The following is a 19,888-nucleotide window of genomic DNA, read 5'->3' as shown; positions in this document are numbered from 1 at the left end:
CCTCGCCTTTAAAGCAGCTTGGGAGGTTGGGGGTTTGGTGGTGGGGTTTTTTTTGTTGTTTTTTTGTGTTTGTTTTTTTTTAAGAAAAAACCCACAACAGATTTTTTCACATCTGATTTTCTTCCTGCTTTTAGCACATCTCAGTGCAACTTTCAGTATTTTTAGCCACTGCTGTCTAGTTCGATGCTGCTTCTCAAATACAAGATCTACATATGGGGAGAGAAGTGAAGTATTCGAAGCTGATTAAACCTTCAACTTCCCCAAATACACACATTTTCCTTGAAATACTGGATTAGAAACTCCACGCTATAATAAAACAGGCTAGTGTGTTTGACAAAGTGTAATAAAACGTGTGAAATGTTTCTCATAACAGACCGTGTTAGTGCTGAAATAATGTAGCTTTTGGCTACTGTAATTGCATGTAATCACATTGTAACCACACATCTCTGACTGACTTGATACTGTGAGCGGAGCTTATGGTAGAAATAACTACAGGAGCGCCCTGTATGAACTTTTTAAGTGTTGGAAAACAGAAACCGTGACTCAGTAGCGCTTTGTGTGGATAGAATTTTTGCTGGTTGCAGGGTTGTTGAGCTTTTTTGAATTTATTTCTGGTCTGTGTAAGTTCTACCTCAGGTAAATTTAAAGTTACAGGTTCTCTACATATCTGAAACCAGACTTGAAATCACTTTGATAATGTATGTCCTTGGTGAGCTAATAAAGTTTTCATGTATATTGCCCAGCAGTCACTTGATGATTGCACATTGAATATACATATACACATGCTGTGTGTATATATATATAGAGAGAGGATAAGTTGGTAGAAAATCACATGCCATTTAGGATGCAATTTCTTTCTCCCCATTCCATCTATCTGACTTTTAGTAGAGATTTCTATTTCTATTGTGTTTTTATAGATGAACATGAAAAGGCTTTTTTTGGGGATAGGCTTTTGTGTTGCTGGGACTTCAGATGTGCTCTGTTGAAAAAGCAGGGCAGCATCCTTAAAATAGAAAAAAAGAAGCTGATTTTGAACAGCTAGTTCATTTTGTGTTCTAGACTCTTATTAAGTAGTCCTGGGTGGGTGGGTGGTTGTGGGTGCCTTTGTGGGGAAGTGTTTAGTCCTCAAAACTGAAAACCAGATTTTGTATCTTAATAGATCTCAAAACCTGTGGAGAACAGTTTTGTGTTTTTCCTCTGGTTTAACTTACACGAAGCTTCAAAGTGCAAAGTTTAAAGGGTGGAAGTAGGTGTCTTGTATTTCCTAGGTGTCAAGAGCATTTATCATGGAGTGTAAGTTGGCTGTCTCCTGAGCTTTGAGGTCATTTCCCACATGCATGTGGCAGCTGGTTTGCACAGAGGAGGGTTTCCTCCTACAGTAACCTAATCCTAACAAATACTTCTTATTGAATACCTAGTTCACTTAAAATTTGTGAATTTGAGTTAATTTTCTGGAAAGGAATATGATTATTTTCAAGCAGGTAACTCCCAGTGATGGGTGATTCACTCTTGTCTTTGGTTCACACCAACTAGATACTCAATAGAAGAATCAATTTTTTTTTTTTTATATTCCATATATAATAAGGATCAAGATACAATCATCTGAATATGGGAATGGCATTCTTGTAAGTTATCAGAAGCATTTACTTTAAATTCTCACATTCAGAAATCTGCAGGCTGTTTGAAAAATTGTTTATGATCTTTTGTTAGAGAGCTGACCTAATGCTGAACTTGTGAGGTAGACACACAAAAGTAGAATTCTGTGTATGCAAATAAAGGTAACTTTTTTAGTTCCCTAAACAGTGATTAGGCTAGTCACAATAGTACAAATGTTTTTGTACTGGATTTAAATTACTTCCATAATTTAGAAGATAGAGGTAGCTAAGGTTGCCTGGTGCTTCGTATCCATCCGTTTAATCTTAGCTGCATGGCCTTTTGGGGGGGTTAGTTTGTCTGTTTTTCTCCAAAGCTTATACATCTGAACTTTTTTCCCCCCTCCTTCTATTCTTTGTCTCTGCCTTTCACACATGTTTAGAAGTTTTTTGGGTTGGGGGGGCAGGCAAAGAAATCCCAATACACAGGCTTTTTCAATAAAGAAATTTGGGGAAAAGGTTTTTAACTTTTTTTTTTTTTTCTTGTTTGAAAAGTGTTGGACCTTTGGGATCTCTTTCTGGCAGGAGCAAATGACTTCTGCTTTTGTGTTTGTGTCAGAGATGTGCTGTTTGCTCTTTTTAAAGCTTCTGCACGTTTTACCAAATGCTGTTTGTTAACCAAATGATCTGAAGAGTTGAGGCAATATGAGAACAAAGAGCACTTTGACATATCAAGCAAGGCGTTATATGAAAATGCAGTTTGAAGGTGTCATAGCCCCTGTGTCTGTAAGGCCTAAAATATATACACACAGGCAACCATGCTTTGATATATCCTGATTTTGCTCAATTTTACAGTACTATCTTTTAAGCTTTTAATGTGGAAAAACTGTTACAGAAAGGATTTCACATGAGCCTTAGTTACTTTCTTAGACTGTATTTGAATAATTCTAACTGGGTTTTCCTTTTTTCCAGAATGGTGAACACACATAGAAGATTATCAGCACTGTGTAGAATTTGCATTTGATCCAAAAGCTTCCAAGAGCACTCAACATGGAGAAGCAGCAGATTGTCTTGGGTAGCCGGGATGGTGGGACTGTGTCTGGTGCAGCACCTGCTTTTTTTGTCATCTTGAAACAGCCACAGGGAAATGGTAAAGCTGACCAGGGAATCCTAGTAGCAAACCGCGATGCTTGCGCTCTGGCCAGCAGTGTATCAACTCCAGTAAAATCCAAAGTCAAGACCTGCCTCCCAGCTGAATGTGTTTCGGGGGGCATTACCGTCACCCTAGATAACAACAGCATGTGGAATGAGTTCTACCATCGCAACACAGAAATGATTCTGACGAAGCAGGGGAGGCGCATGTTCCCTTACTGCCGATACTGGATTAAAGGTCTGGATGTCTATCGGAGGTACATCCTAGTCATGGACATATCCCCAGTGGACAATTACCGATACAAATGGAACGGCCATTTGTGGGAGCCCAGTGGTAGGGCAGAACCACACGTTCTTGGGCGAGTGTTTATTCATCCAACATCCCCCTCCACTGGCTACTGCTGGATGCAGCAGCCGATATCCTTCTACAGACTCAAGCTTACCAACAATACCCTGGACCAGGAGGGACATATTATCTTGCATTCCATGCACCGTTATCTGCCACGACTTCACTTGGTGCCTGCAGACAAAGCCACAGAAATCATTCAGCTCAATGGCCCTGACGTCCACACATTTACCTTTCCACAGACAGAGTTCTTTGCAGTTACAGCCTACCAGAACATCCAGATTACCCGTCTGAAAATAGATTACAATCCTTTTGCTAAAGGATTCAGAGATGATGGGGTGAATAGTCGACCTCAGCGTGATGTGAAACAAAACAGTAACTTGGAATTGGAAGGTGGTGGTGTTCTCAGCGCCGCGAGCATTCATGGCCACCCTGCTGAAGCTGATGTGTTAGACTTTCGTCAGAGAACTTTAAATTCTTCATTCATTGGTCAGAACCCATCAGACATTGATCTGGACAAAGAGTCCTTTACCGCAGAAAGGGACTTCCTGGGTGTCCTGGACACTGACCTGTCTTCGGGTGATATGCCAAAGCTAAAACAAGAAGTCTCTGAAAGGTGCGTTAACATTCTATTTTTAGCACAGGTACTGGTTGAGGAGGGTATAAAATGATCAGTATACAGATTTACAACTAAAGGTTGCCTGACTTGAGATGGCAAAACACTTAGCATTATTAAAAGCTTTTCTTTGCTTAAACTGTCCTCAGTCTGGCCTTCCTAATGTGCCTGAGGAGTGTAAGTGTTCAGTATTTTTTCCTATGTTGCTTTAAATCACTTTACAAAGAAGTGTTGAGGGATTTCTCTTAACTCTTTTAGCGTTTTAGAAGATTCAGTTTAATTTTTCAGAGTTTTAAACAGAGCACATTGCAGTCAGAACGTTACCTTTCTTTTTAGAGTTGCTTACCACAGTGACATGAAGTCTCTATATCTTCAGTTTTCCTTCGTGTATGGGTGAGGATGCGTGGTATCTATGGGTATTTAGGTTGGGTATGTGTAGGGATTGCTACAAGGCAGTTGTAACTGGCAGTATGCCACTTTTTTGTCAATAGTTGCTTGTATGAATTCTTTTATTTCACAAAGTAGTATGAGGTAGCCTGCCTGTTGGTTATCAGTTGCCTCATCTTTGCTGTGAGGCGAGAGAATCTGCACCTAGGGGAGTACTAAAGATTAACAATTAGACTGTTCGGGCCGTAATGTACTCCATGGTAATTTTATGTCTACGTACTTACCCAGTATTGGCTTTTTGCACCATTCTATTCATATCACGCAAACCGTTAGTAAAGCAATCTAGTGTATGTTGGAAGCCCACCCATAAACGGCTAACCAGTAAGTGCTCATGTTGGTAGAGCAAGCCTGGCGTAACCAATTATTTTACTGCACTTTCACTTAGTTTCCAAAATCGAAGCAATAGAATAGAGCAGATTTAGTGAATCTGTGTCGAGGTGCTAGAAACACTTCGAACCTGAGGAAGTGATTTAAAAAACCAAGGGGTTTCTCTCCTGCCATGTTTCTTCGTGTCTGTCTGTGAATACCAGACTTAACTGCTAAAGATTTAGGGACCAAAGCAGCCTTATGTAGATAGCACACCAAGAAATTATTTAACTGCAGGATATTAGGATGATGTTAATAGTGTAATTAGAAGTCAGTTCTTAGAGGAAAAAAAGTTGCATTTATGACATAGTTATGCAGTTTATTTCAAAGCTGTATTACTATACTACTTCAGTGTGTTTTAGAGCTGACAAGGGTTTGCTCTATTGTTTGTTTTTCTTGCAGAAAGCATCTCCTTGCCTTTAGAGTAACTGAAAAAACAAACTACAGAGTTCTCCGTTCTTTGAGACTATTGAGTTTAGTTGTAATAATTCTTAAGAATACTAGAATTGTTTTGTGATCTAGAGTACCCTCACCTTTCTTCTGCAGTATTTTCCAGTGTCAGTGTATTAGGAAGAAGAACATCTTCTAGATTACTTATATTGTCCAAAAACGTTGTTGTAAATTGTAGAGAAACCCATCTTGAAGACTGAAAATATTCTTTCAGAGAGGATGAGCTTTCTTTAGTTCCTAAGAATAGAGAACGGAGAAGTGGTTAGATAACTTTCCATATTGGAAGTAAACCAGTAAAATTCTGAAAAATTATTACTGAAAGGTTGATTTTTGTCTTCAAAGTGGTACTTTTTGCTCCTTCGGGTCAGCTGCAGCTGAAAAAGTTAAAAGTTTGATAATCTTGTTTGCCTGAGGAGGGTCATTGAAGCAAATTACATTGTTTCAATTAATTTCTATCAACTAATGTTTCAATAGGACATCTTGGAGATTTTGTTTCCCTTTTTTACCAAGGAACAAAAATCATTGTTTTAAGGACTCAAGGACCTTCCTTAAGAACAGATGATGCATATTGGCAGTACCTTCCCTGGTTTTATCTCCAAGACAATTTGTCTCTGAGATGTGCTAAACGCTGCACAGACGGGGAAAGACTGTGAAGAGTTTTTGTCTATTCTGGGCTTGGAAACATGTACCATTTGATAAATAAATGTTACCACAGTCCTAGAACTACTCTGAAGCATTGTCCAGCTTTTGGTTTATGTTTTTGTAAGGTGAAAAAGTCAGATTCTGTACTTGGAAAGAGAAAAATTAATCTCCAAGAAATGTCAGAACTGACTTCTTACGTGCTAGTTTTTTCACAACATCAGTTCTTTTTCCTTCTAATCTGTCTACAATATTTTCATGTCATGCCATTGAGATTGTTCATAAATATGTCAGCCTTTCAAGGACAGTGTTGAGTGAGTGGCATTTTCCTTTATCGAACTAGACACATTAATACTTGCTTATTAATGAAGACTGGACATTTTCTTTTTGTTTTGTCTTAGACAAGCCATTACTAGTAGTTGATAGGCATTATCTTGCTTTTATGCAGGGTAGTGATTTCTGCTGAGTTTAGATTTGGGTGAGAGTCAGAAGTTGGAAACTGCTTCCTCTTAGATAACGTTCACTAAAGGAAGTGGAATTCCTAGTGCTGGAATGCATATTTCCCACCAGTGCCCAGTTTTTCTGACATTTCTGGGAATGGAACTGTGTAAAAGGTTGCATATACCTGAGAATAATTTTGAGTTATCGGTGCACTTTGGAAATAAAGGACTATCAACGTAGTGGCTTGGGTTTGGGTTTTGTGTGGGGGTTTTTGTTTGGTTTTTTTTTTTTTTTTTTTTCTGTGGCCTGATAATTTGTTTAGTTTCACTGGGTGTATTGTAAAGAAAAGAAATGTTTAATTTGCATTGTGGGAGCTTTTGTAGGAATGCTTATGCCTGAAACCACTCAGATGTTGGGGCCATGGAAAGAACCACAAGCAAACTTTACTGGTTCTCAAGTCTTATAGAATAATGTACCAAGATCTTTTGAACTTCCTGCTTCAAAAATACAAATATTGTGGGATTTTTAATGCTCCAATTGTCTTGTTTTTCTAATTTAGTTGTCCTGTGTTTAGTCTGACAGTTTACTTTTCTTCCTTCCTTGCCTTCCTTTTGGAAGAGGAAGGCAGTGATCATCATCCTTCAAACCTCAGCCACAGACTGCTAGATTAATTCTAAAAGAAATCAGATTTTTTTTTCTTCCATGGTATATTTTAAAATTATCTACCTAAAACCCCCCAAACTTATATCTATATCTATATATCAGTATTTTCAAAAAAGTAGCAGCTAAATAGTTTTTCATTTGGCAGAACCCAAGAAAGCAATTTGTCTGCTTACTGCTTTATTGTGAGCGTACCAAATACATTGCTTGAGATATAAAGAAGTTTGCTTAAATATGAGCATTGTTGCGTATCAGGCAAAGAAAGAGCTACTCCAGACATTATTTCAGGATTTTGAGAGGACAAACTTACATGATTCATCTTCCCATAGAATACAAGAAGAGAAGTTTCTGCGACTGCTTATGTTGCACATAACTTCACAAACTAAGAATGAAATTACTTCAGTGCTAAAAAGCAACTTTTTTATTGTTTGAAAAGTTGATAATTGCATCTGAATTTAAACATCTAGAAAAATGCTGTGCAGCATTTAGTGCAAATACTTGATTTTCTCATAAATACGCATACATGAGTGATACCTCACTCTTGTCACCATTTAGCTTACGGTTGCAATATGCAGAGTGAAATAGCATTTGTGTCTGAAAACATCATTTTTACAGCAGGTAAAACTTCTTTGGTTTGGATACTGTCCAGATCCCTAACAGAAAGGTAATCCTTAGCTTGAGTATACATCTTGCAGTAGGTAAAGGAAAATTGCTAGAGAAGTCTGGGCTTTACTGGACTTCCAACTAGAAACAGTAGAACTCCCGTGAGAAATCTATTCCTGGCCAGAAAATTTATTAGTGTTCTTTGTCTCTCTGTTTTAGAGACTTCTAAGTTAGAGGAGCAGATGACTTGGATCTTCTTAATAGCATTCACTGTAGTTGTGGACCTGCTGTTCTGAAAGGACCAATAGCTGTAATGTGACAGGGTTTTGAGTTCCCCATAACCTACAAGTGGACTGTCTTAGAATTTCTTTTACAGTAAACTCACTGAAGAAAGGCTTTTTAGTCTTACATTTCACATTCTTAATTAAATGAAAGCTATAAAGTTTCTAATGGGAAACTCATTGGCCAGAGAAGGCAGTAGACAAAACAAGACTGGTATGCCACTTGCCTGCTGCCTGCTATTCCCTCACAAAGCAGGTTTCTCCTTCAAGCTTAATTCTAGTTACTTAGTGTCCTTCTGAATATCAGCAGGTTTTCTAGATAGTTTCTGTCTTGTACTTAGGAATTTTATATGTAAATGTATAAATCTGTGTCTTAACTGTCTGCTCCCTAATTTAACACTGCAGTCTTTCTTCATGAGGTGGAGACTTCCAGCTCCATGTTGTGACTCTTGTGTCCCAGCTTTTTTCCCTTAAGTATGTCCTCAGCCTATACAGGGCGGAAGCAGCCTCTTCCTCTACATCTTGCACTCCCTCAACCCCGTCCGGGGGCTCAATCATTCTTTAAAGCTGCGGAGATAGATAATAATCATAAAATGCACACACACATACAGACAATATGTAAAGCAATATCCTCTTTATATATAATACAATAAAATTTATTTTAAGTTACATTTGAATTTGTGATGAGGAGCCAGCTTCTGATGCACTTAAAACTGCTGACTGCGATTGTTTGACTGATGTGTCTATCCCTCAAAGGAGTCCATCACTGGAGTGTAACTGGCTGTACTGTTAGTCTTCTGTATCTAATGCATGGTATGTCAAATTCTGGTTAGGTTAATACTCAGACTTACTGGAAGATGGAGTACAATTCCATAGGATATTAAAATTCTGTAAGTGTTTGAACAAGAGTTAAATTTAGGAATTGTCTGTATGTGGCCTCGGGATGAATTAACTAAAGTTTTAGTTAAGTCATGTAAACTGAAGTGCGTTAAGTGCTCACTTGGATGCTTATTTGTAAGCACAATGGCTTTGGTATGGTGACTTAATGAGATACACAGCAAACTAAGGACACTTCTGAGCATTTAAAACCTAGCTTAGCATGAGTTCATGCTGAGTCTCAAATAGGAAAAAGTGTAAACGTCACCCTGATACTCCTAGGGAAGGAAATTGTGCTGCTGCCTTCAGATAAGAAGTTGGATTGCTTTTAATGATGGCTTTTTTTTTTTTTTTTTGAGTGCTTCTAAAAATATAAGCTTGTAAATGACAGCTTATTTAGCAGACTCATGTCTTGGAACATTTTGGATGTTTTTTACAATATGTAACCAAGGATTATGGGAGATGATGGAATTTCAGTAAAGGAAGAGATTTGATAAAGATCTTGTGTTTTGTTTTTGTCTCCTCCCTCTCACCTCAGTCCCATTGCTAGCAGTTGTGTGGCATCCCCACTGGACCCAAATGGACAATTTAATGTAGTTGTTAAAGAGGAACCATTAGATGACTATGACTACGAGTCAAGTATTTGCACACAGGGAATAAGTGTGAAACAGGAAGACACAGATGAAGAAACTGATGAGTATTCCAACACTGATGATGATGATCCTGTCCTACAAAAACACTTGATGAGACGCAGTGAAACAGATGGAATTGATGGAGAATTCAGGTCTAGGAAGCGTATGCTAACCAGTCCTTCAGGTGTTGCCAAAGCAAAAATGTTAAAACTGGATAGTGGGAAGATGCCAGTGGTCTATTTGGAACCTTGTGCAGTTACAAAGAGCACAGTAAAGATATCTGAGCTGCCACAGATCATGCTCTCCTCTTGCAAGAGGGATAAATCCCCTTTGAGTGCAGTTCTGGACTCCTTTCCTGTGTGTTTTGAAAATCACAAAGGCTCTTGCTCAGGCACAGCCACTGTAACTGAGGAGTTAGTTATGAAAAAACAATCTTCTGGGAGTAAAATGTCACAGAAATATTCTTCAATCAGAGAGGCCCAGTGGGCTCTATCTAAATCAGCTAATTTTAATCTCAGGGGCTCAGTAGGTTGTCACTTTTCAGCTAAAGAGATCTGTGGAAGAAAAAGGTCTGGCGTACTGAAGAATGCTATGTCCCTGAAAGGATCTGGTAGCAATCAAAACACCCTATCCTCAGTTACAACTAAAAGGGGAAGGCCACGGAAACTGAAAATTTCCAAGGCTGGTCGACCACCTAAAGGTGTAGGGAAAACTGTAATAACGAGCAAGAACACCTCTCTGGGGCCTGGGAGTATCCTTCCAGATGTTAAGCCGGATCTTGAAGATGTTGATGGTGTCCTCTTTGTGTCCTTTGCATCAAAGGTAAAACCTTGCTGTTTTTTATAGAATTCAAAACCTTTTATAATGTCTCATTTTAAAGCCCTTTGTACTTACAAAACTGAAGGTATATTTTCTTTCAAATAAAGCTTTGAGATGTGTGATATATGGCCTCTTCCCAAATCTGTTCTTATCTCATCCTTATGTTAAATCATAACATTTTCTTACTTCTTAGCAACTTGGGGGGAAATAGTGGAGTCTAGAGTTCTGTATAAAAGAACACATACTCATTTAATAAACAGTTCCATGTTTTGAATATTCCGGTGGTATTTCGATGTGGCCTAGCTTGCATTTAAGTCAGCGTTTTAATATATAAGTATCTTATACTTATTCAAGGCTCTTTATATACGTAGGAAGCTCTTGACATTCACACTGTTGATAGAGCTGGAGGAGAAGAGTCACAGAATCTTCAGGCTCCCCTGTTGACTACAAATGATCCAGGTACATTTTTGTATTTTTTGTAAGTGGCTTTTCCCTGCAGTGAGGGAATGTTTAAAAAAATGTTGAAAAATTAATCATTTAAGTAAATTTTTTTAATGTGTTCTCACTTTTATTTTTCTGAATAGATTGTGAAGCAAGAATACAAGTACTTGAAAAGGAATTGATGGAAGAACTGAAGACCTTGAGGCATAAGCAAGTTATACATCCTAGCCTTCAGGAAGGTAAGTGGTCCGTGTACATATTGTTGCACCTGGCTGTATGTTATACTTAATCATACTGAGTTGATAATTTCTTACTGGATGTAATACTGTGTATGCCCAGTACCAGTGGGATCTGATTTTGGTGATTTTTTTTTTTTTTCAAATGCAGGAAAGTGTACAGATGTGTATGTACAAATGTGAGAGTATGAAAGGAAATTAGTGTGAAACTGTCGTTTTCCCTCTTGCAACTTGTGGCAGTGAGAGTGAGTCTGTGGTGTCTGACTCAGGTTTTTTTCTTAGAGGTTTTAAAAGTAGTTTCAGCCAGCCGATAAAGATGCTTTCATTTTCACACATTCATGTTGCAGAGTAGAAGAGGTAGAGGAGGCAAAAGGTGAATCCTGAGTCTCCAACAGCAGAGCAAGAGGCTTCACATCATTATATGCCTCGTGCAGAAGGTGCTGAGCCTTCAGACTTCAGGCAGTGCCTGTTTTGTAATGACCTAATCCTTGCAGAGAGTGGATGGAACTGATTTTACTCCTTCATAGAAAATAGCTGCTTCGTGGTAGTAGAGAAGCTAGAGATACAGAAACACTTCACTAAGACTATATTTGCTATGTTTGAGTCTATTTCTTTGAGTCACTGTAGATCCAGGTTTACTAGCCACATTAAGGCCACTCAAGGTACTTCTAGCTTGTGATCCTTCATTTATATAGACAATATTATCCTGAGGTCAGGTAGAAGAAAGTCAAGGATCAGCACAGCAGAATTTAATGCTCTTACTACTGATGATGTTGAAAGCCTTCAGCAATAGTAGTCTTGAGACCAGTGGCATTAACAGAGGCATCAGATTGATGAGAATGGAAGCATAGTACCTCATGCTCTTGAGGTTCTGGATTTTTCAAACATATAACTGTAATGCTTCAGGGATTGAGACTCCGAATACAGATCTTGACTCCAATACTGGTTATTTTGGGTCCTCACAGAGCTTCTGCTGTGAAGAACCCTGGATTACCTTGAATGGTTTATGCACAGGGTATGATGAGAACTGGGCTGTAATTTTTTGCAGCCATTTAAAAGGATGCCTTTGCATCTTGGTAGTGTTGAGCTGACATTCCAGTCTTCACCCTTTGCAAAGAAGTTATAAAAAGGGTAGTAGAGAACTCTTAGAGCTCTGTCCTGGATGTGGTGGGAATGAAATAAGATAACCCATCTCCAGCCAGGTTGTACCTCGAGGGTATAGCATCAGTGTTGACAGTTGTATCATGCATGATGATACAACTGCACTTTTCCCATCCCGTGATTCCAGAAATAGGTGGCCTTATTTTCTAATGACTTCAGTGTCCAGCCTGCCCTCACAGGTCTGAGTATGTTGTCATATTTCAAAAATGGTAGTAAAATGCCTTTTGTGGTCAGCTGCTGGCAGTGCTAGATAGAGCACTAAGCAAATGTTACAGCAGTGTTAAGGCTTTTTAGGATTATATTGTGGGCCTCCTAGATGTTATCTTTACCCAAGAAAAATATAATAAAATTATGGTATGTTGACAACCACAATTAGTGAGGGCTGTTTTACTCATAAGATGATCCTGCAGCTGGGAATGTGTAAAACCCATGTGCTCTTCCTCTAGCTTCGAAGTGAGTGGTGGTGGAGTGAGTGGTGGTGGAGTGAGTGGTATGCTCTGAAGGGTGTTGAGCGGTTCACAGATACTATGAAATGGACAAGAAAAGTCAAGCATCAGGCTAAGAAAAAGATAGCTGAAGAATTTTGATTTTTTTGAGTGCTTGGGACCATCTTTCCAGGGTTGGATGGTAATCTACTGAGCCTGTTAAATGGTGTAGTTGTAATTCAGCAATGAAGAGAATGACTTTCACCTGTCGTAATTTTTAGAGGGAGAAGTAGTTATATGAAGACTTAGCATCAGGCTGTGAAGTGAATTGCAATATGTGTACTTTCCTTGTTAGACTTCAGCTGCTGCATGTGAACTGGACTCAATCTTTATTCAGATTACTTTCATCTTCCAAAGAGTTACAGATCTATTGCCTTCCATTGCAGGCTTAAGATTGGGGAAGAAACACAATGATAATGGAGAGAGGGATTGTTGGGTTTCTTTCCTCCTTTCTCTCTACAATATTATCAATAAGACATAAGAAGGTGGCTGGGGAGTGCCTCTAGGCCAGACTTAAGGGCTCTATCTTTTTCCAGACATAGTGATTCTAGGTAGCATCCTGGAGTTTGGTGCAGCCTCATTAGCCTTCTTGATTCTGATACTTGTTCTCCAAAATTTATTGGCTACAGATCATGACTAATACCTTCTTGTTACCTACTACAGAACAGGCAAAGAGACGTGGCTTCCTTCTGTCTGGAAGATGTGAAGTGAAGGTTTCTAAATGTGCTTTCAGCCATTTTGTAGAAGCTTGCTGGCTTTTTTGTCCTCACTGCTGTATGGGAAATGGACATAGCAATTTTTATGTTAACTCTTCTTTTGGTTTTGGACAGCAGTTGAGAACCTTAAGTTTCCTTTTGAGATTCACTGATGTGTTGGAGCTGTACCTGAACCCCACAATTACTGTTGATTTGTGAAGAAAATGGTGATTGAGGCTATCTAGATCTTAGAGGCACCAGGACTGCAGGAAAAAGGTGCTTCAGAAAGAAGGGAATTTGTCTTAAGCATGTTAGAAGGAAATCTCCTGCTGGAGTATTGCAATGCTATGAGATGCCTCTTCTGTCTTAGCTCATTTGAATCCTTATCATATTCCTGAAAATCAAAGGCACTGTTACCATGTATCATATTTCAGATTTAGCAACTGCATCTGATGGAGAGGAGAAAGCTCTTAAGGTTCTTCATCTGCTACGATTTGATTACAGCAACTGAAATGTAGCAATACTCTGGGGACAATAGAAATTAATAGAAGTAGTAGTTCACCTGCAGTGTATGGTGATGTCTGTACTGGCATAATACTTGCTGTTACCATTTGTTCTCTTTAGGCTGTCTGCATTCATTTCAGGTTGCACTTGTTGGAGTCGTCATCTTGTTTTTTGTCTGGGTGTTTCTTACTGAAATAATAAATTTTGTGTATGGGTGATGTTCGTATTTTTGAGTGTTAAACAAAGCTCGGCTTGTTTTTGAAGGTGACAGAACAATTCAAATGGAGTGTCAAAATAAACTGTACTCTTTCAATTTTGTATTAAAGTTTGAAAAGAAATGGATGGCATCATGACATTTTGCAGTTGACATGTTTTTTTACACAAAATACTAGATTGACTTGCTTGCTGCTCATTTTCGCTGTGTATATTTGAAAATTGTATCTCACTAGACTGATAACAGTATCTATTTAAACAACTATGTTTCAGATTTGTTCCCTGTCGATTATTTTCAGGCTGACAGTAATCAGGTCACTGTGTTCCCACTTCTGAAAATAAATGTGTACCACCAACACAAGGTTTCCACTGTATGTGCAAATACAACTTTATGTGTCCTGAGCCTTGTAAAGTCATGCATTTTCAGTTTCAAGTTTAATAGATGAATTTTCAGACTTGTTGGCAACAGGAACAGCATTTGTATGTTTCTAGAGCTAAAAACCGAAATAGTTATTCTCAACTCCAGAATTTAATTGACAACAGTCATTTCTTGAATTCAGTGTAATAGTATTTTCTGAAAAAGGTACTAAGTGAAATTTACTGGCTTCCTTTTTTTTCCTCAGCATTTCTATATCTGTATTTGTTTTGCCATGGATAAAGATAGCTTTTGTGACCTAGTAAAGTCTTTCAATTTGAGTATTTTGGGGGAGTTGATGAAGGAAGATGTTATAGGCAGTTAAGCATTTGTGGTAGCATCAACAGTACAGATTGTTTAGTTTCTTTATAGCTGTTTTCCCCCCTGCTTCATGGAGGAAAAAAAAAAAAAAAAAGGTGTTTTATTGCACAGTGCCAAGCCTGGAAAAAAAATAACCTGCTGAGATCTAGATCATTTGATGAACTAGTCTTGAGAGCACTGTCTGAATACAGCTTTATTTATATCATATTTTCCAAACACACACACGCTCTTCTTCAGAACCAAAATGTTGTTTGCTCCTGTCTTTTATTGCTAGTTGAAACTGAAGTGTGTGTGGTTTATGTTCTTGCACAAGAATAGCTTTCAGTAGTGAAGGGAATGGTTGTAGGTGCCACTGGCAGGATTGATAATTTATGTAGTGCTACGAAATATCAAATAGACAGCCGAACTGGCTTCAGGCAGTAACTCTAGCCTTCAAGGATGTAAGTGGTGCTAACTTCTTCAACAAAAGAATAAACAAGAACTTCTATTGTGAGAATTATTACAGCATTGGCTTTTGGGTTAATAAATTTCTGTGGAAGCTTCAGTAGTAACAAAAAAAAAACCTGTGGAAACTCAATTTTTTTCTTGATTTCCCATTCCCTAAAGTGCTCTTACCTGCTGCAAATCTGATGTAAGTAATGGTCATAGTTGTTAAAGTTCTTTTTTGGGTCTCTTTAAACAGTGGGTGAATGTTTTTCTAGCCTCTATCTTAGTGGATTATCTTGTAGTAAATATGTTGGCTTTCATTTTCCTAACATCTTGCTGCATTGAGACACTTACTGATACTTGCCTCTTCTAGTGGGACTGAAGTTGAATTCTGTGGACCCAACAATGAGCATTGACTTGAAATACTTGGGTGTGCAGCTTCCTCTTTCCTACTCAAATTACTCTCTGTGGAGCTATCCAGGAACCAATCCCAATTCTCCAGGTGGGTAGAATATCAATTTGCTGACATCTCAAGTATTACCATTTTATTATCAGTGATCCGGAGGAGGCAATGGCTGTTCTTAAATGGCCATTCTGATTTCTTAAAGGGCTTAAAACAGTATTAAAATGAAAAAATGTGAGAACTTCCTTATATCATTATGCTGGCCAAGGAGTCCTGAGTAATTCAGGCCAGATTGTCTTCAGCCTTCCCTTTTTGTGATGATTGTGATCCAATAATAGTATCTGTCAAGTTTATTTTATACTGGCATTGGAACTGGATTTCTAGATGTAAATATTTATTAGCTACTCATAAATTGCTCAGAAAAAGCCTAAGCAATCATAATTTCGAGTATCAGAACCTTCTAGAAGAGCTTGAGGCACCACTTGGGGACTAATCTGTAATCTTCATGATATTTATTTATTACAAGTGCTGACCAGTTGTGCTTTTTTAAGCTCATTTGGTATCCAGTCAAGTGCATTTCTCATTATACTGTGACTATCATCCTAATACTGTTAGTAGATACTATTTTTGATAATAAACTGTTTGGACAAAGTATAGGGGTGCTTGTCTTTCTCCTACTTACCTCTTTCTCCTACTTTAATATTGTGATTACTTTGTATTCCTTAACCTGGTGGGTTTGTATGCTGCTAAAGAGAGTGACATTGTATCTCAGCTTTGTTTGTACTGCAAAAGAGACAGATTCGATTCAGGAGACCTAAGTCAACTTGGTATCAAATGCTGTTATTTCTAGCCTAGCAATATGTAGAACAGCCACACAGATTCATGTTAGTATTTTTACATTCCAATTTAGCTCCCAGGGCTGGTGGATAACTTGACAGAGATGTCTCTGTTTGCCTTTTGTGATTATTCCCTGCCTCTAATTGATACTCAGCTATAACTTGACAGAACACTAAACATTAAATGGAGTTTCTATAGGTCATATAAAAGTCACTGACTCAATGGAGGGGAGAGACTCAAATTACTTCCTAGCTGTGAGAGGTTGTAGTATCAGCTCAAAATCTGCCTGTTCCATTTTAGCCAACTAACTAGCTCATTCACCCTTTTGAGTTTTGGAATCAATTGCTTGCACCATTGCTAAGGAAACTAAAATTGAAAATACAGGAGAAGACATCTTTTGTAGGGTTTAGCAGATGCATGGCCATACAGCAGAACTCTACAGGGAACTTGGCTTTAAGTATTCAGTTAATTTTTAAAAAGGTAAAAAAAAGTCTCTTGAGTCAGCCTTTTGGTTTACTACTGTTCATTTACCCCTGAAAAGGAATAAGCAGAGTTTGCGAGGACATTGATAAAATCAAGCTTGGCTCATAAACTGAGGCTAGATTTCTTCTTTTCCAGATACTGGATTTCCTTTTGTTTCCAGGACAGGAAAGACAAACGATTTCAGAAAAATCAAAGGCTGGCGAGGGAAGCTTCATGGTGCTTCTAGAAATGAAGGTAAAAAACCAGAAAATCAATATACATATTTCCAATGCACAGCCTTTTTCTTGACCTGCTTTGGTACTGCTTCCATGGTCAGAATGGAGCTTTATGAGGGAAGAGAGAAACATAGTCCAAGTAAGATAAAAATGCATCTGTTCTGTTTTACACAGAAGGCTTGAGTGAATATCAAAGCTGTAATAGTTTTGTTTTTGTTTGTCAGTTTGAGTTTGCTTGGAAATATGATAATTCCAGAATCCTGTTGCCCCAGGAACCCTAATGAACTGGACCAATTTTCATTTCTACTGGTGTATTTTTAACTCCAGTTAGAACAAGTATTCCTTACATATGTGATTACTTTGCCCTGCCCCAGGGAGAAATGGATGTTTGGCAAATGGCCAATTTTTACTTTATATTTATTTATATCAAATACTTGTACTTTCTGCACTGTCACACAGTGTTGTGTTGGGGTATTCCAGATGTATTGTGATGTACCAAGTAGGCTAGATATTCAGGACAAACAAGATAAGTTACATTGAAGCACTGCCTGTTGAAGGTTTACTAGTTTTATGAATGAATACACATGTAAAATCTTCTCAAAAACAGTTGTTCAGACAGCTGGTTGTGTTTCAGAGTGGATTATATTTGGTGTGCCTGTGTTGTACTCTTCAAAAAGAATTCTGTGTGTGTGTGTGTATATATATATATATATATATTTTAGACAGTTATTTACCTCTTCTATATTGTGTAATTACTGTAAGATTTGTTAGTATGTTTTCCCAAGAGCTAGTTAAAGTGCTTTTTATTTATTTAGGTGGCAGTTCAGAAGGTTCTCTGAAGAATCGCTCAGCTTTCTGCAGTGACAAGCTGGATGAGTACCTGGAAAATGAAGGGAAATTGATGGAAACGAGTATGGGATTCTCTTCTAGCACTCCCACTTCTCCTGTGGTGTATCAGCTTCCCACTAAAAGCACTAGCTATGTGCGAACACTTGACAGTGTTTTAAAGAAGCAGTCCACCATAATTCCATCAACGTCTTATACGTTCAAGCCTGTTCCTCTGTCATCTACCTCTAGGAAGACAAAGACTCAAACCAGACAAACATCTACAAACAGTAGAGGAAAATCATCTTATAAGCCTATACTGCCTTCACCTTTTTCCGCAAAGCAGAAACAGAACTCTTCAGCGTCAGGGGAAAAGGCTGCTAAGTCTGTCTCAAATAGCAGTTTGAATAACCAGGCAGATAGTTTCCTGGTGCCAGCTTTGGATGAAAACATACTTCCGAAACAGATTAGTTTGCGCCAAGCACCACAACAGCAACAAGGAGCTCGTCCACCAGGTTTGTCTAAATCTCAAGTGAAGTTAATGGACTTGGAAGACTGTGCTCTCTGGGATGGCAAACCACGGACCTATATTACAGAAGAACGAGCAGACATCTCTCTGGCAACCTTGCTTACAGCTCAGGTAGATCTGTAATAATTTCTTTCCTTTCTGTACTGTTGTTTTTCCAACTCTGTACACTTGCTGATGTTGCATATAGATGCAGAAAACACAACTGAAGCTGCTAAGGAGCTTGACAAAGCACAATGTTCCTTTGTGGTGTAGTCTTTGCAGTGAAAGTTGAGAAGTGCTGACTTAGTCCGTGAAAAAAAAAATTGTGATAATAGCATGTTGATGTGAATCATTACTAATTTTCACCATTAAAAATACTGATTAATATAATTGCTATTCAGTAACTGCATTTCCTTACTATGTGTTACCTTTTTTTTGGTGAAACTAACTGCAAAAAAAAATCCTAGTCATGTAACTTGGTTGTCACATGATAACCTCTTTTGTTTTCTTCACATCCTACTTATTGCCAAGATGGTTTAGCTGTCTCAAATCACCTTTCAAAAGACTTCAAATACAAACTTTCCTGTGTTCTGGGTTTTTTTCAGTATAGATGACAAATTTTCATATGTAAACCATGTAGAGGGTTATTGTGTAAACCAGGAGGGGTTGTTCTAAATGAACTTTGAATAGCAATTTTGCATATACTTGATGTAATTTTACTAAAATTTCCTCGTACTAAAATTTGAAGTGTATTCTTCTTTAAAACTTTTCTTAGGCTTCTCTCAAAACCAAACCTATCCACAAAATAATAAGACGACGAGCACCTCCTTGCAATAATGATTTCTGTCGACTGGGTTGCATATGTGCCAGTCTGGCACTGGAGAAACGTCAGCCTACCCACTGCCGCAGGCCAGACTGCATGTTTGGTTGTACTTGCTTGAAGAGAAGAGTGTTGCTGGTGAAGGGAGCATCAAAACATAAGAAAATAATGAAAAAGGGTGCACGTGGAAATCTTATGTCCTATGGAACACAGGAAGAACAGCAAGAAGGTGAAGATGTGGAAGAAGAGGGTGATGGGGAGGAAGATGAGCTGAAGCAGAAGGATAAGAAGAGGAGGAAAAGGGTGGAATACAGTGAGTATTGCTGGGCAAAAGTGATTACTTACAGCTTTGAAGAAAGTATCTATCTTAGTGGACATTTTTGTTAGGACATAGTAGTGATGCCATTTCTAATTCCAGAAATTGAGAGTGAATTCCAAGAGGTGTCTGCAACATCTGCTTTCATATAGCCGACTAGAATAACACCTCTTCCCTTTTTTAAAACTCTTAATTATCTGATCAGCATTTTGGGTACTACTTAGTTTATTGTGATCAAATAGCTGGAGTTTCTTTTTGATAATTTAAACTCTTCCCCAACTCTCCAAGTATCTTGAAAAAGAGTAAGGATATGAGATAATTACTGCTGTCCCTGTTGGTAATCTTCACTGTTCCAGTGCTGTTTTCTTTCCCTCTTAGCAAGCTGCATAGTTCACTGACTTTAGTGGAAATCTAGTGGTTTATGATAGTTTCAGATCTGACACAAGGTACGCACAGAAATCCAAATTGCTAGAGATTGACTTTGAATTTACACTTTCAGTTTCTTGCTAGTAAGTACTTCTAGCAATAGCTAAAGACAAACATAGTGTTATCTGGTATTTTACTGGAATAAATTCTTCCATATAGCTGTGGTATAAAGTCTGTCTTTTTTGGGGTTGTTTAGTATAGAATAATTTTTATTTTCATTTCCTCTTATGGACAGATC

The 19,888-nt window shown here is 38.2% G+C and overlaps 1 protein-coding gene across 5 annotated transcripts in view; it reads left to right on the top strand.

Annotated features, from left to right (window-relative positions):
- The first annotated feature begins 2,567 nt into the window (after positions 1–2,567).
- The window catches only part of MGA (MGA, MAX dimerization protein), a 50,568-nt gene continuing 33,247 nt past the window's right edge, over positions 2,568–19,888 (top strand). For all 5 annotated transcript variants that reach the window (XM_026849093.1, XM_026849090.1, XM_026849092.1 and 2 more), the window contains exons 1-8: positions 2,568–3,706; positions 9,008–9,923; positions 10,292–10,379; positions 10,505–10,600; positions 15,191–15,319; positions 16,676–16,774; positions 17,571–18,220; positions 18,864–19,221. In XM_026849093.1, the coding sequence (XP_026704894.1) occupies positions 2,643–3,706; positions 9,008–9,923; positions 10,292–10,379; positions 10,505–10,600; positions 15,191–15,319; positions 16,676–16,774; positions 17,571–18,220; positions 18,864–19,221 (3,400 nt within the window). In that variant the 5' untranslated portion in view covers positions 2,568–2,642. The remainder of the gene's footprint in view (positions 3,707–9,007; positions 9,924–10,291; positions 10,380–10,504; positions 10,601–15,190; positions 15,320–16,675; positions 16,775–17,570; positions 18,221–18,863; positions 19,222–19,888) is intronic.

The sequence above is a fragment of the Athene cunicularia genome (assembly GCF_003259725.1).
Source record: "Athene cunicularia isolate RWA chromosome 5 unlocalized genomic scaffold, athCun1 chr5_part1, whole genome shotgun sequence".
NCBI classification, from domain to species: Eukaryota; Metazoa; Chordata; class Aves; order Strigiformes; family Strigidae; genus Athene; species Athene cunicularia.
Note: the sequence above shows the minus strand (reverse complement) of the source record. Positions and strands in the feature narration are given on the sequence as shown.